This window comes from Oncorhynchus keta, chromosome 3 (assembly GCF_023373465.1).
Source record: "Oncorhynchus keta strain PuntledgeMale-10-30-2019 chromosome 3, Oket_V2, whole genome shotgun sequence".
Lineage (NCBI taxonomy): Eukaryota > Metazoa > Chordata > Actinopteri > Salmoniformes > Salmonidae > Oncorhynchus > Oncorhynchus keta.
In genome coordinates this window covers 8,416,807-8,432,525 of record NC_068423.1, presented here as the reverse complement: position 1 = coordinate 8,432,525, position 15,719 = coordinate 8,416,807, and the positions used below count along the sequence as shown (strand labels likewise).

The following is a 15,719-nucleotide window of genomic DNA, read 5'->3' as shown; positions in this document are numbered from 1 at the left end:
TTGTTTTCTTGATCCGTGACAAAATGTTTTGTTACAAAGTGCCCTAATGAATACACCCCATAGAAATCCTCTGTGGCACAACCACGCAACATCCTGGCCAGGGGGCCACAGCCCTCACACACCCTCAGCACATCCATTACAATGAATAATTCAAAAAGGCCTGCGACAAATATCTACATTGTTCATGAGCATTCGACTATTAAAATAGGTCATTTCTACATGTGCATAGCGCCTTTCTTTGCCTCACCTCCTGCTCTCTTAAAGCTCATTGGAGGAGAGGATCCGAGAATCCTCCAATAAGGAAGGCCAGAGGAAGCAAGGATTTGACGGCTCGTTACATTTTTGGACACAGCCACATCCAAAGTCGACATATAAGGGGTTACTTACGTAGTTGGAAGCCCAGAGAGCCTTGAGTTTGAGGTACCACTGTAGCCGGTTCCCCAGGCTGCTCTCAAACTGAGTGGCCAGCGACGTCATGCGTTCAAACTCATCAGGGGTCGTCAGCGGCCGCACCGACTCCAGATACTGCAGAGAAACAGAGAGAGAAGAACAAACACACAGAACAATATTCTATTATATACATCATTGTGCAGTAGACACAGAACATTATCCCACATACAACGAAACAGAATACACAGAGGGAATCGAGCTAACGTGTGATGGAGGTACAATGGAGTGTTAGAGGTTCGGTAATACTGAGGGAGAGGCAAAGAGAGGTAGACAGAGAGAAAGAGATGTAGAGAGAGAAGAGGTGGAGAGAGAGGTGGAGAGAGGTGTAGAGAGGTGTGGAGAGAGAGAGATGTAGAAAGAGATGTAGAGAGAGAAGAGGTGGAGAGAGAGGTGGAGAGAGAGGTGGGGAGAGGTGTGGGGAGAGGTGTGGGGAGAGAGGTGTGGGGAGAGGTGTAGAGAGAGAGAGATGTAGAAAGAGAAGAGGTGGAGAGAGGTGTAGAGAGAGAGAGAGATGTAGAAAGAGAAGAGGTGGAGAGAGGTGTAGAGAGAGAGAGATGTAGAAAGAGATGTAGAGAGAGAAGAGGTGTGGAGAGAGGTGTAGAGAGAGGTGTAGAGAGAGGTGTAGAGAGAGGTGTAGAGAGAGGTGTAGAGAGGTGGAGAGAGGTGTAGAGAGAGGTGTAGAGAGGAGGTGTAGAGAGAGGTGTAGAGAGGTGTAGAGAGAGGTGTAGAGAGAGGTGTAGAGAGGTGTAGAGAGGTGTAGAGAGGTGTAGAGAGAGGTGTAGAGAGAGGTGTAAAGAGGTGTAGAGAGAGGTGTAAAGAGGTGTAGAGAGAGGTGTAGAGAGAGGTGGAGAGAGGTGTAGAGAGAGGTGTAGAGAGGTGTAGAGAGGTGGAGAGAGAGAGGTGGAGAGAGGTGTAGAGAGAGGTGTAGAGAGGTGTAGAGAGAGGTGTAGAGAGAGGTGTAGAGAGAGGTGTAGAGAGAGGTGTAGAGAGAGGTGTAGAGAGGTGTAGAGAGGTGTAGAGAGAGGTGTAGAGAGAGAAGAGGTGGAGAGAGGTGTAGAGAGAGGGAAGAGGTGGAGAGAGGTGTAGAGAGAGGTGTAGAGAGAGGTGTAGAGAAAGAGAGTTGGAGCGAAAGCAAGCGAGCGTAAGGAGAGATGATGGCAACTTCCAACCTGCGTTCGTCTTTGTCTAGCCTCTGCAGAGTCCCCAGCAACCGAAAGTTCCGGTTTTCAGGGGAAATGGAAAGAGAGCCTGTGATGCAACTTCCCGCTTTTGGACGTTAACAAAGCGACACTCCATCTTAACTCCTCCTCCACATTTACTGGATTGGTTGAACAGTGCAAAAGAGAACCTCCCTTTTTCTCCTCGTCAAGACCAGTACATAGTGGAGATAGCGTCAGGCCGTTGGGTTAGTCTTTGTCAAGCGTGAATATCTGGCGAGCGGATATGCTGCATCTTCTGTCGAAATGTATTTCCCTGTTGGGACAATAAAGATTGAATTGAAGAGCGTCTCACCCTCTTGACCGTGTCTTTGACGGCCGGCACGGGCTGGTTTGGCAGAGAGCCCTGGTAGCTGTAGAGGAGAGGCTGTCTGCCCGAGAAGATCCGCACCAGCGCCTGTAACACACACAAACAAAGTCAGCCCGAGTCCCGGGTGGGGGCTAAATGCAGCTCTCCTACGACCACCTTGAAATAGTACAGCTTTTAAATCTAACTAGCAGGGTGATTTTCTTCCCAATCTATCCAATCACTTTTTACACTGATTGCAATGGAGGTAGAAAGACCATTTAGACACACCCCCCCTCCCAACAATTTTAGAGGAGAGCTTGAAAGTAAGCATTTCATTGGACACCACACCGTATTCTGTGCATTTGACAAATACAATGATGTGATGTTCAATTGTTGACGACACCCCAGGAGTGGGTACGCGGCAGGAGTCTCTACAGATGCACGGTGTACACACACACACACACACACACACACACACACACACACACACAGGAGAAGGTAATGAACAAGGGGTGGGGGGGGGGGGGGATACCGACCACCCAGACTTTGGTGGTGTTGGACATCTTGCCGCGCTGCTCGAACATCCAGCGATGGTAGGAGAGGAGCTGCTTCAGGCACATGCGCATGGTGAAGATGAGGGAGAACCAGAGCAGCGTGCTGAACAGCACCGCCGACACCACCGTCTGACACTGGGCACTCAGAGACTGACTGGGAGGGGTTCATTCCATTAGAGAATGAAAGAGTGTTAAAGGAGGAGGGGGTGAGAAAGAGAGAGAAGGATTTCAATGATTTGGTGAGAACATCTGAGAAAAGGGGGAAATATTTTACTTCAATACCCGTCTTTAAGCAATATTCGTAGACTTTGAAGACAGCGGAGTGTCTGTGCACGGTTGGTGACTGGAACTAGCTACCTGACCGGTAGGTGCTCCTGGATCTTGGCGATGAGACCCATGGAGGGGTCGGAGCGCATGTACATGGTGGCCAGGATGGCGATGACCACAAACAGCCAGGAGGAGGGACTGGCCGGGTACACCCCCGTTATCACACCATTCTGTTGGGGAATTAGGGGGAAAAGAGATTGATCATTAAGGCACCCAACAGGAAGAAAACAAACTGAAAAGGGGAGGGACTTCATGGATAAGAAAAAAGGTTAAAAAAAACACTGTAATTATTTTGGATTTACGTGCCCTAATAAACGGCATACGTGACCCATTCAAAACCCAATCACCTTCCCAGCCATGTCAACACGGCATATAATCCAAACGAGAGTATTGGATAATGCTCTTCACAGCTACTACCATGTACCTTGGCCTGGTTTTAAAAGCAAAAGCCCATAATCTCCCCAAGCGTATCTCCTGCATGAGTCACGGGACAGACAGAGATACAGCCTGAGTTGAGACTGGGGGAGAACAGAACAGGGATGAATGCGTGCCGGCATCGAGTTGGGACAAACACAGCGCTGGTGTATGTTTACTAATGAGGTCACCCGGAGGGCATGTTTACCGCAAACAGATTAGAGAAAGGTGACGCTGCTGGCTGTTCATATTCCAGCTCTCTACTGTTCAGCAGCACTGTGACGTTAAATGACACTGTTCAGCAGCACTGTGACGTTAAATGACACTGTTCAGCAGCACTGTGACGTTAAATGACACTGTTCAGCAGCACTGTGACGTTAAATGACATACTGTTCAGCAGCACTGTGACGTTAAATGACACTGTTCAGCAGCACTGTGACGTTAAATGACATACTGTTCAGCAGCACTGTGACGTTAAATGACATACTGTTCAGCAGCACTGTGACGTTAAATGACACTGTTCAGCAGCACTGTGACGTTAAATGACACTGTTCAGCAGCACTGTGACGTTAAATGACATACTGTTCAGCAGCACTGTGACGTTAAATGACACTGTTCAGCAGCACTGTGACGTTAAATGACACTGTTCAGCAGCACTGTGACGTTAAATGACACTGTTCAGCAGCACTGTGACGTTAAATGACACTGTTCAGCAGCACTGTGACGTTAAATGACACTGTTCAGCAGCAATGTGACGTTAAATGACACTGTTCAGCAGCACTGTGACGTTAAATGACACTGTTCAGCAGCACTGTGACGTTAAATGACATACTGTTCAGCAGCACTGTGATGTTAAATGACACTGTTCAGCAGCACTGTGACGTTAAATGACACTGTTCAGCAGCACTGTGACGTTAAATGACACTGTTCAGCAGCACTGTGACGTTAAATGACACTGTTCAGCAGCACTGTGACGTTAAATGACACTGTTCAGCAGCACTGTGACGTTAAATGACATACTGTTCAGCAGCACTGTGACGTTAAATGACACTGTTCAGCAGCACTGTGACGTTAAATGACACTGTTCAGCAGCACTGTGACGTTAAATGACACTGTTCAGCAGCACTGTGACGTTAAATGACATACTGTTCAGCAGCACTGTGACGTTAAATGACACTGTTCAGCAGCACTGTGACGTTAAATGACACTGTTCAGCAGCACTGTGACGTTAAATGACACTGTTCAGCAGCACTGTGATGTTAAATGACACTGTTCAGCAGCACTGTGACGTTAAATGACACTGTTCAGCAGCACTGTGACGTTAAATGACACTGTTCAGCAGCACTGTGACGTTAAATGACACTGTTCAGCAGCACTGTGACGTTAAATGACATACTGTTCAGCAGCACTGTGACGTTAAATGACACTGTTCAGCAGCACTGTGACGTTAAATGACATACTGTTCAGCAGCACTGTGACGTTAAATGACACTGTTCAGCAGCACTGTGACGTTAAATGACATACTGTTCAGCAGCACTGTGACGTTAAATGACACTGTTCAGCAGCACTGTGACGTTAAATGACATACTGTTCAGCAGCACTGTGACGTTAAATGACACTGTTCAGCAGCACTGTGACGTTAAATGACACTGTTCAGCAGCACTGTGACGTTAAATGACACTGTTCAGCAGCACTGTGACGTTAAATGACATACTGTTCAGCAGCACTGTGACGTTAAATGACACTGTTCAGCAGCACTGTGACGTTAAATGACACTGTTCAGCAGCACTGTGACGTTAAATGACACTGTTCAGCAGCACTGTGACGTTAAATGACACTGTTCAGCAGCACTGTGACGTTAAATGACATACTGTTCAGCAGCACTGTGACGTTAAATGACACTGTTCAGCAGCACTGTGACGTTAAATGACACTGTTCAGCAGCACTGTGACGTTAAATGACATACTGTTCAGCAGCACTGTGACGTTAAATGACATACTGTTCAGCAGCACTGTGACGTTAAATGACACTGTTCAGCAGCACTGTGACGTTAAATGACATACTGTTCAGCAGCACTGTGACGTTAAATGACACTGTTCAGCAGCACTGTGACGTTAAATGACATACTGTTCAGCAGCACTGTGACGTTAAATGACATACTGTTCAGCAGCACTGTGACGTTAAATGACATACTGTTCAGCAGCACTGTGACGTTAAATGACATACTGTTCAGCAGCACTGTGACGTTAAATGACATACTGTTCAGCAGCACTGTGACGTTAAATGACATACTGTTCAGCAGCACTGTGACGTTAAATGACATACTGTTCAGCAGCACTGTGACGTTAAATGACATACTGTTCAGCAGCACCGTGACGTTAAATGACATACTGTTCAGCAGCACCGTGACGTTAAATGACATACTGTTCAGCAGCACCGTGACGTTAAATGACATACTGTTCAGCAGCACCGTGACGTTAAATGACATACTGTTCAGCAGCACCGTGACGTTAAATGACATACTGTTCAGCAGCACCGTGACGTTAAATGACATACTGTTCAGCAGCACCGTGACGTTAAATGACATACTGTTCAGCAGCACCGTGACGTTAAATGACATACTGTTCAGCAGCACTGTGACGTTAAATGACACTGTTCAGCAGCACTGTGACGTTAAATGACATACTGTTCAGCAGCACTGTGACGTTAAATGACATACTGTTCAGCAGCACCGTGACGTTAAATGACATACTGTTCAGCAGCACCGTGACGTTAAATGACATACTGTTCAGCAGCACTGTGACGTTAAATGACATACTGTTCAGCAGCACTGTGACGTTAAATGACATACTGTTCAGCAGCACTGTGACGTTAAATGACATACTGTTCAGCAGCACTGTGACGTTAAATGACATACTGTTCAGCAGCACTGTGACGTTAAATGACATACTGTTCAGCAGCACCGTGACGTTAAATGACATACTGTTCAGCAGCACCGTGACGTTAAATGACATACTGTTCAGCAGCACCGTGACGTTAAATGACATACTGTTCAGCAGCACTGTGACGTTAAATGACATACTGTTCAGCAGCACTGTGACGTTAAATGACATACTGTTCAGCAGCACCGTGACGTTAAATGACATACTGTTCAGCAGCACCGTGACGTTAAATGACATACTGTTCAGCAGCACTGTGACGTTAAATGACATACTGTTCAGCAGCACCGTGACGTTAAATGACACTGTTCAGCAGCACCGTGACGTTAAATGACATACTGTTCAGCAGCACTGTGACGTTAAATGACATACTGTTCAGCAGCACCGTGACGTTAAATGACATACTGTTCAGCAGCACCGTGACGTTAAATGACATACTGTTCAGCAGCACTGTGACGTTAAATGACACTGTTCAGCAGCACTGTGACGTTAAATGACACTGTTCAGCAGCACTGTGACGTTAAATGACACTGTTCAGCAGCACCGTGACGTTAAATGACACTGTTCAGCAGCACTGTGACGTTAAATGACACTGTTCAGCAGCACTGTGACGTTAAATGACACTGTTCAGCAGCACTGTGACGTTAAATGACATACTGTTCAGCAGCACCGTGACGTTAAATGACATACTGTTCAGCAGCACCGTGACGTTAAATGACATACTGTTCAGCAGCACCGTGACGTTAAATGACACTGTTCAGCAGCACCGTGACGTTAAATGACATACTGTTCAGCAGCACCGTGACGTTAAATGACATACTGTTCAGCAGCACCGTGATGTTAAATTACATACTGTTCAGCAGCACCGTGACGTTAAATTACATACTGTTCAGCAGCACCGTGACGTTAAATGACACTGTTCAGCAGCACCGTGACGTTAAATGACATACTGTTCAGCAGCAGGGAGGACGTTAAATGACACTGTTCAGCAGCACCGTGGCGTTAAATGACACTGTTCAGCAGCACCGTGGCGTTAAATGACACTGTTCAGCAGCACCGTGAGAGCGTTAAATGACACTGTTCAGCAGCACCGTGACGTTAAATGACATACTGTTCAGCAGCACCGTGACGTTAAATGACATACTGTTCAGCAGCACTGTGACGTTAAATGACACTGTTCAGCAGCACTGTGACGTTAAATGACACTGTTCAGCAGCACTGTGACGTTAAATGACACTGTTCAGCAGCACTGTGACGTTAAATGACATACTGTTCAGCAGCACTGTGACGTTAAATGACATACTGTTCAGCAGCACTGTGACGTTAAATGACACTGTTCAGCAGCACGGTGACGTTAAATGACACTGTTCAGCAGCACTGTGACGTTAAATGACATACTGTTCAGCAGCACTGTGACGTTAAATGACACTGTTCAGCAGCACTGTGACGTTAAATGACACTGTTCAGCAGCACTGTGACGTTAAATGACATACTGTTCAGCAGAGGTCAGGTTTAAGTGTGTCAGAGCAGTATGTCCCCCTCTGCTGTTTGTGCTGATATGATTATTATACACAGCTGAGGTATGTCACAGTAGATCACAGTAGAATGACGTATGGACGCTGTTGTGCAGAAACCATGTGATGTAATTCTAACCGACAGACAGAGAGAAAAGCAGACAGGGAGGAAGACAGACGGGGAGGCATAGAGAAGCAGACAGGGAGCCATAGAGAGGCATAGAGAGGAAGACAGGGAGACAGAGAGAGGAAGACAGGGAGGCAGAGAGAGGAAGACAGGGAGGCAGAGCGAGGAAGACAGGGAGGCAGAGCGAGGAAGACAGGGAGGCAGAGCGAGGAAGACAGGGAGGCAGAGCGAGGAAGACAGGGAGGCAGAGCGAGGAAGACAGGGAGGCAGAGCGAGGAAGACAGGGAGGCAGAGCGAGGAAGACAGGGAGGCAGAGCGAGGAAGACAGGGAGGCAGAGCGAGGAAGACAGGGAGGCAGAGAGAGGAAGACAGGGAGGCAGAGAGAGGAAGACAGGGAGGCAGAGCGAGGAAGACAGGGAGGCAGAGCGAGGAAGACAGGGAGGCAGAGCGAGGAAGACAGGGAGGCAGAGCGAGGAAGACAGGGAGGCAGAGCGAGGAAGACAGGGAGGCAGAGCGAGGAAGACAGGGAGGCAGAGCGAGGAAGACAGGGAGGCAGAGAGAGGAAGACAGGGAGACAGAGAGGAAGACAGGGAGGCAGAGCGAGGAAGACAGGGAGGCAGAGCGAGGAAGACAGGGAGGCAGAGCGAGGAAGACAGGGAGGCAGAGCGAGAAAGACAGGGAGGAGGCAGAGCGAGAAAGACAGGGAGGCAGAGCAGGGAGAAAGACAGGGAGGCAGAGCGAGGAAGACAGGGAGGCAGAGAGGAAGACAGGGAGACAGAGAGAGGAAGACAGGGAGACAGAGAGAGGAAGACAGGGAGGCAGAGAGAGGAAGACAGGGAGGCAGAGCGAGGAAGACAGGGAGGCAGAGAGAGGAAGACAGGGAGGCAGAGAGAGGAAGACAGGGAGGCAGAGAGAGGAAGACAGGGAGGCAGAGAGAGGAAGACAGGGAGACAGAGAGGAAGACAGGGAGACAGAGAGAGGAAGACAGGGAGGCAGAGCGAGGAAGACAGGGAGGCAGAGCGAGGAAGACAGGGAGGCAGAGCGAGGAAGACAGGGAGGCAGAGAGAGGAAGACAGGGAGGCAGAGCGAGGAAGACAGGGAGGCATAGAGAGGAAGACAGGGAGGCATAGAGAGGAAGACAGGGAGGCATAGAGAGTAAGACAGGGAGGCATAGAGAGTAAGACAGGGAGGCATAGAGAGTAAGACAGGGAGGCATAGAGAGGAAGACAGGGAGGCATAGAGAGGAAGACAGGGAGGCATAGAGAGGAAGACAGGGAGGCATAGAGAGGAAGACAGGGAGGCATAGAGAGGAAGACAGGGAGGCATAGAGAGGAAGACAGGGAGGCATAGAGAGGAAGACAGGGAGGCATAGAGAGGAAGACAGGGAGGCATAGAGAGGAAGACGAAGACAGACCAATCTTAAGACATGCAAACAGAAGAAAAAGGTAGTAGTCAAGTAGCAGTGCAGTAGAATAGACAGGCTTACACAGATAGATGGACAAGGGAGGCAGACAGACGGGTGTACAGAAAGGCAATTAAGATAGACAGCGATAACCCGGAGAGATATTCTGAGGGGATAGCCTGGGGTCTACACTTAGCGGAGGTCAGGTCTAAGCGAGTCAGAGCAATTTGTCCCCCTTACAGACAGATAAGCAGGCGATAAAGACCAACAGCGATGACCCAGAAAGCTCGTCTGGGAGTATGTACACTCGGGCTAGCCAGAGACACACACACACCAACGAAAGAGAAAGCCAGACAGATCAAAGACAGACAGACCAGGCCCTCAGACATGTCCAGTACCTTGAGGCGGATTAACTTCTTTTTCCAGGAGCGCAGGCCCGAGAGGTAGATCTCCGTGAGGGCCTGGTGGGACAGCTGCAGGTCGATGCCTTCCGGAGTCACCGTGAACTGGAAGGCCACGGCCTGGTGGGCTTCAGCCATGCCTGGAAAAAGGGATGGAGAGAGAGCGAGAGAGAGAATAGGGGCAGATAGAGACAGGGGGAAAAAAATATATATATATTAAGTGATCATCTTCCATACCAACTACAACTCTTTCGCCTTAATTGTGCGTACACGTGTAGGTTTTCAATAAAACCACACCGAGTTTAAAATCGAGGAGAGGAAAAATGGGTGAGTTTAGCCTGATTTGTTCACGTCGCTAAAATAGTCTACAGCAGTGGTTCTCAAACCTCTCCTCGGGGGGGGGGCTCCCAAACATTTCACAATGCTGATGTCGTCCTTAACTAGCTCAGCTGATCACCCGATCGAGAGCTTGATAATTAGTTGACAAGTATAAATAATCAGACGTGCTAGCTCTTAAATAGTTCAATTACATGGAATGTTACTTCGCAGCCTTATTCTAAAATTGATTTTATAAAAAAAAAAATCTATCAATCAATCTCCACACAATACCCCATAATGACAAAGCAAAAACAGTTTTTTAGAAATGTGTGCAAACTTAAATTTAAAAAACTAAATATTACATAAGTATTTAGACCCTTTACTCAGTACTTTGGCAGCGATTACAACTTCCGAGTCTTCTTGGGTATGACGCCACAAGCTTGGCACACTTGTATTTGGGGGGTTTCTCCCATTCTTCTCTGCAGATTCTCTCAAGCTCTGTCAGGTTGGATGGGGAGCGTTGCTGCACAGCTATTTTCAGGTCTCTCCAGAGATGTTTGGGCTCTGGCTGGGCCATTCAAGGACATTCAGAGACTTGTCTCAAAGCCACTCCTGCGTTGTCTTGGCTGTCGCTTAAGGTCATTGACCTGTTGGAAGATGAAGCTTCACCTTAGTCGGAGGTCCTGAAAGCTCTGGAGCAGGTTTTCATCACGGATCTCTGTGCTTTGCGCCGTTCACCTTTCCCTCGATCCAGACTACTCTTGCAGTCCCTGCCGCTGAAAAACACCCCAACAGCATGATGCCGCCACCACCATGCTTCACAGTAGGTTTCCTTAAGAAATGACACTTGGCATTCAGGCCAAACAGTTCAATTCTGGTTTTATCAGACCAAAGAATCTGGTTTCTCATAGTCAGAGTCCTTTATGTGCCTTTTGGCAAACTCCAAGAGGGCTGTCATGTGCCTTCTCCTGAGGAGTGGCTTCCAACTGGCCACTCAACCATAAAGGCCTGATTGGTGGACTGCTGCAGAGATGGTTGTCCTTCTGGAAGGTTCTCATCTTCACAGAGGAACTCTGTTTATAAATCAGAAACACCTGCAAAGAGTTGCAACGGAGCTGAGCAATATAAGATATCATCTTGGCCTACAGCAAAGATGGTGGCTAAATGAAGAGAGTTCACTCAGGCTTACAGGTTTACTGTTGAAAAACATTGTCAGTTTCAGTCTACTTAACGGGGTGGGACTCCCGTAGACACCATTGTAATAGCAGCTGGGTCTGGTCTACTTAGTTCATTGACTTTCATTAAACCCCCCCCCAAACATCTGAACAAACAATATTGTTGGTTATTTAAACAATATTTCACAGCAGTTTAGATGGTACAATGATTCTCTACACTGGCTTGTTTTTTCACAAACTGAAATTAGGCGAACTATTAGAATTTTAGCAGCCAGGAAATGGCAGAGTGATGTCTGCAAATTGCATCTTTAACTGAAATGGTGCTCACATAACATTCATAGCATGCGAGCTAGTTACACCAACAGTGTTATTTGTTGTTATTTCTCTGCTACACGTGGCAATTACCATAACGTTCCCACCCCCAATTCCTGAATATGTTTTAGCAGCCTGCATCAGTCTTCAAGGTGAAACCTAAACGTGAATTTCCGGATGAGCTGCATTGTAACCTAAGGTGAGATGACACTTATGACACTTGGGGTGAGTTCCAAACGCCACCCTATTCCCTTTATAGTGCACAACTTATGAGAAGGACCCATATTCATGCACTATATAGGACAAGGGTTACACCCAATGTTCCCTCTAAGAGGCTTGCGGGTGCGCAGCTCGCCAGGGACTGGCGTGCAGAAGACAAATCAGCCCGCGCAGAGAAGCACAAGATTAAAAAGTTGAGTGAAGTTCAGAGTTTCCCCCGTTAGTTAAAACACTATCGACGTTTCCCTTCACTGTGGGAATTGTGATCGAATCAACGCAATATTAGGCACTTTCCATGCAACATACCGAAACAAAACTGTTGTTGTTGACAGAACGCATCGGAGTACCATTCTATTGCATTGATAGGCACGTACTCTACACAGACCGGTGCATGATAAACCAATCAGAACTGCAGTAGACCTAAATGCAAATAGACCGTTGCCATATATGGATTTGTTCTATTCACTTTGAACTGGACCGTTTTACAGCATGAGCTGTCATAGTTTTCATGCACTTGTTTTGAGATCAAAGCGAGAAATGCTTGTAGCCATGTGTGCGTGCACATGTGCGCATATTCTTTGCTAGTTCGTGAGTTATTTGCCCAGTTATAGTTCATTTGTAGCCAGCAAGGTGAGCGTGATAGCTTACGACAAGAGCACAAAACCTGTACATTTCAAAGCCCGCATTGAAAAGAGAGTCAGGTAAGAGCTTTTTGTTGTCTTAAAGGGGCAGTGCTCTATTTTGAGACCGCCTTGAAGAAGCTAAGTAGTTAATAGGCAGAGGGTAGCATAATTTGTCTGATTCTCTGTAAGAATGGTATGGGAATAATACTTTTTATTTTGTAAAGTGGTTTCCTGATTCAAACAACATTTTCAGTCACCTCCTTGTCTGAAGGACAAGTGGATAAACAGGTTAATGTCAAGCCCTGCGTGTTTCATGGCCTGCAGGCCTGAATCAAACACCACACATTGGCTGTTACTGTTGGCTGAATGATAGAAACCCTATTTCCATGTTAAAATGTTACGTGATTCATTTTCACCATTGTAAAAAAAAAAAAAAATGCTGTGCCACTCTGGTAGGCCTACATTATGATCAATAGCCACATTAGCCTACTTGGCCACTGTAAAAACAGTCAATTAAAATCAGGTACAACCTGTGTTCACAGTAAACGCACTTCAAAATCTGAAATTTGTGCCGGAAAATATTAAAAGGGAACTTTGGTTCCACCTGGTAATTAATTACACCCACCTGGAGTCCCAGGTCTAAATCAGTCCCTGGGACACACTCCAATATAACAATTTGTTAGCTTCTGGTCATTATCACTATCAAAATCCATTCACTGTAGGCTACTACTGTACATAACAGCACCATCATACCTATTTTATTGTACATTTGAGTTTGAATTAATGTGAATTGTGTGAATGCCTTGTCTATATTGTGTATGGTACATTGTGTGCAGCGACCTGTGCTGTTAACAAAATCAATAATTGTCATCTTTGCTGGTTCATCAACTGAAGACCATGTTTTTATGGGTCTTCTCCACATCGACGGGGCCGCAGTAGAGAAGGTGAAATGCTTCAAGTTCCTCGGCGTACACATCACTGACAATCTGAAATGGTCCACCCGCAGAGTGGTGAAGAATGTGCAACAGTGCCTTTTCAACCTCAGGAGGCGAAATACATTTGGCTTGCCCCTAAGACCCTCACAAACTTTACAGATGCACCATTGAGAGCATCATGTCAGGCTGTATCACCACCTGGTACAGCAAGTGCACCACCTGCAAATCACAGTGCTCCCCAGAGGGTGGTGTAGTCTGCACAACGCATCACTGGGGGCAAACTACCTGCCCTCCAGGACACCTACTGCACCAGATGTCACAGGAAGGCCAAAAAGATCAAGGACCACAACCATCCAAGCCACGGTCTGTTCACCCCGCTATCATCCAGAAGGAGAGTTCAGTACAGGTGCATCAAAGCTGGGAAAAACAGCTCTCAAGGTCAGACTTAAATAGCCATCACTAGCCAGCTACCATCTGGTTACTCAACACTGCTGCCCTATATACATATAATCATTGGTCACGTTAATAATATTGACATACTGGTTTAACTTCATATGATTATATAATATAATTTCATATGTATACACTATTCTCGTCAAGACCACTCCAATATTGCGCATACCGATTTCTCCTAACTCCATTATTTTAGACGTGTGTATTATTAGACACTACTGCCCCATTGGGAGCTAGGAACACAAGCATTTTGCTACACCGGCAATAACATCTGCTAAATATGTGCATTTGACCAATAAACCAATGACCTAAAGTACTAATTTGACTGATAATGATCTGACTGCTATATTTTTATACACAACTCCATCTCATGTGGCATACTGTAATTAATCACTTATAGTGGAGTGGAACAAAAAGACATCAATGGTGCAAATGGTATTTAATGCGATGACAGAACTGCAACACACAACACACTGGTTCAAAAATCATTTATTACTGATGACAGAACAAAACACACTGGTTCACTTCAAAAAGCCTTTAGATTGACTTGAAATTGTTTAAAAGTTTTAGTCATATGTACAGGATACGCATGGTATACAATGAAATGCTAACTCGCAGATTCCGTCAACAATGCAACAACAAAAAGATAGTACGAACATAAAATATAAAATGCTTTGGCAATGTCTGGCTGTGAAGCCAAATCATTGATGGGCCTGTTGTAATTACACCACATTGTCCACCTCCTTGAATCCCACGGAAACTCCTGTCGGCGAGCCATATTTGCGACAAATGGTCCAAACACATGAAGGGAAGACTGTTCCCTCGTCCCAGTCCCTCTTCCTTCAGCAGCCTGCATAGACAGAACAAATAAGTAGCTAGAAACTAATCCAATAACAAGAAAAACAATTTTTTTATCAGAGTGTAATTATAAATACAAAAGTTAGCAATATATAATTTTGTTACGTGTGCTAGGACAAGAAGAATGTAACTTACTCGATATACACCTGTCCATTCAGTCCGGCGTGTCTGGGTTGCTTCTTCCAGTTAATTTTTGGGACACGGAAGAATGTCTCTAACTCAACAATTGAGGAGCGCAGAAAAGTCTGGTTTGTTAGTCATTGGGTGTGCCGCTTTTTTCGCCCGCGATATCAAGCCCTCCCAATCAATGGCAGTATGAAGTCCCACTGTGTCGCAGAAACACTCAACGTCAGTTGCCATGGATTGGCATCCCACAGTCCCTCTCAGACCTAGCCACCGCTCCAGGAAGCTAGACTACTGGTTCCGCTGATTTAGTCTCCCTCCATGTTCGCTCAGCGTCCAACTCCAGAAGTTCCTCCGTAGCACATTGTGGATTGAATAAATATGGCTCGGGGAAAAAAAAGATAAAAAAAAAAAAAAAGATTCTACCTCAAAGCCCAACATGACTTATCAAAATGTTATGACGATTTACCAATAAGCAAACTAACTACTTTAGCTACTAGAGTACGCAACAGCTGGCTGCCTCAAGGGAGTTTTGTTTACAAAAACAAAAAGTCACCCAGGAAGAAAGCACAGGCAGAATTCAAAAAGTAGTCCATAAAATGAGGAAGTTGATAGAATATTTTTTAAATAATTAGTAAAAATGTCAGAATTTTAAAAAAATTGACAAATGACCAACCATCCAGCTTTAAAGTCCATTTCTCTGCTCTTGAGAGGAGCTGGCTAAGTAGTTACCTCTGACTACCAGATACTGCACTAAGCTAACGATAGGTTTCCTTTAACTTCCTCAAACTGCACATAAATAGCATCCCTGACTTACTCTGACTATGGGTAAGTAGGAAATTACCCCAAATCCCAAAGTTTCCTACCCATTTAATACAGTATTGCCCATCCATCACTAAAGGCAGACTGACCAGGCACCCTGTCAGACATTAAGAAACAAGGAAAGGGCTTTGCTCTTCAAAGATAAACTGGTTCAAGATGGTCATTCAAGCAGCCTCAGCTGCTAATAGATTAATGCCCACAGATGGGTTAGGGAGGACTGTGTGGTGCAATAACTGAAGGCTGGTTC

General features: G+C 46.1%; 1 protein-coding gene and 1 long non-coding RNA gene across 5 annotated transcripts in view; one reads left to right on the top strand and one right to left on the bottom strand.

Moving 5' to 3' along the window:
- Positions 1-15,719, bottom strand: part of LOC118364961 (carnitine O-palmitoyltransferase 1, liver isoform-like) — a 44,906-nt gene that overhangs the window by 17,581 nt on the left and 11,606 nt on the right. For both annotated transcript variants that reach the window (XM_052488090.1, XM_052488088.1), the window contains exons 2-6: positions 9,632-9,774; positions 2,868-3,007; positions 2,493-2,664; positions 1,963-2,064; positions 388-525 (exon numbers count right to left, since the gene is read on the bottom strand). In XM_052488090.1, the coding sequence (XP_052344050.1) occupies positions 388-525; positions 1,963-2,064; positions 2,493-2,664; positions 2,868-3,007; positions 9,632-9,772 (693 nt within the window). In that variant the 5' untranslated portion in view covers positions 9,773-9,774. The remainder of the gene's footprint in view (positions 1-387; positions 526-1,962; positions 2,065-2,492; positions 2,665-2,867; positions 3,008-9,631; positions 9,775-15,719) is intronic.
- Positions 534-1,956, top strand: LOC127913970 (uncharacterized). 3 transcript variants are annotated; one of them, XR_008087440.1, is made up of 3 exons: positions 534-1,103; positions 1,293-1,328; positions 1,389-1,956. It is a non-coding gene; the product is annotated as an uncharacterized LOC127913970 (long non-coding RNA). The 3 variants fall into 3 exon arrangements; XR_008087441.1 differs by having other exon boundaries at positions 1,269-1,328; XR_008087442.1 differs by lacking the exon at positions 534-1,103 and adding an exon at positions 1,164-1,194 and having other exon boundaries at positions 1,269-1,328.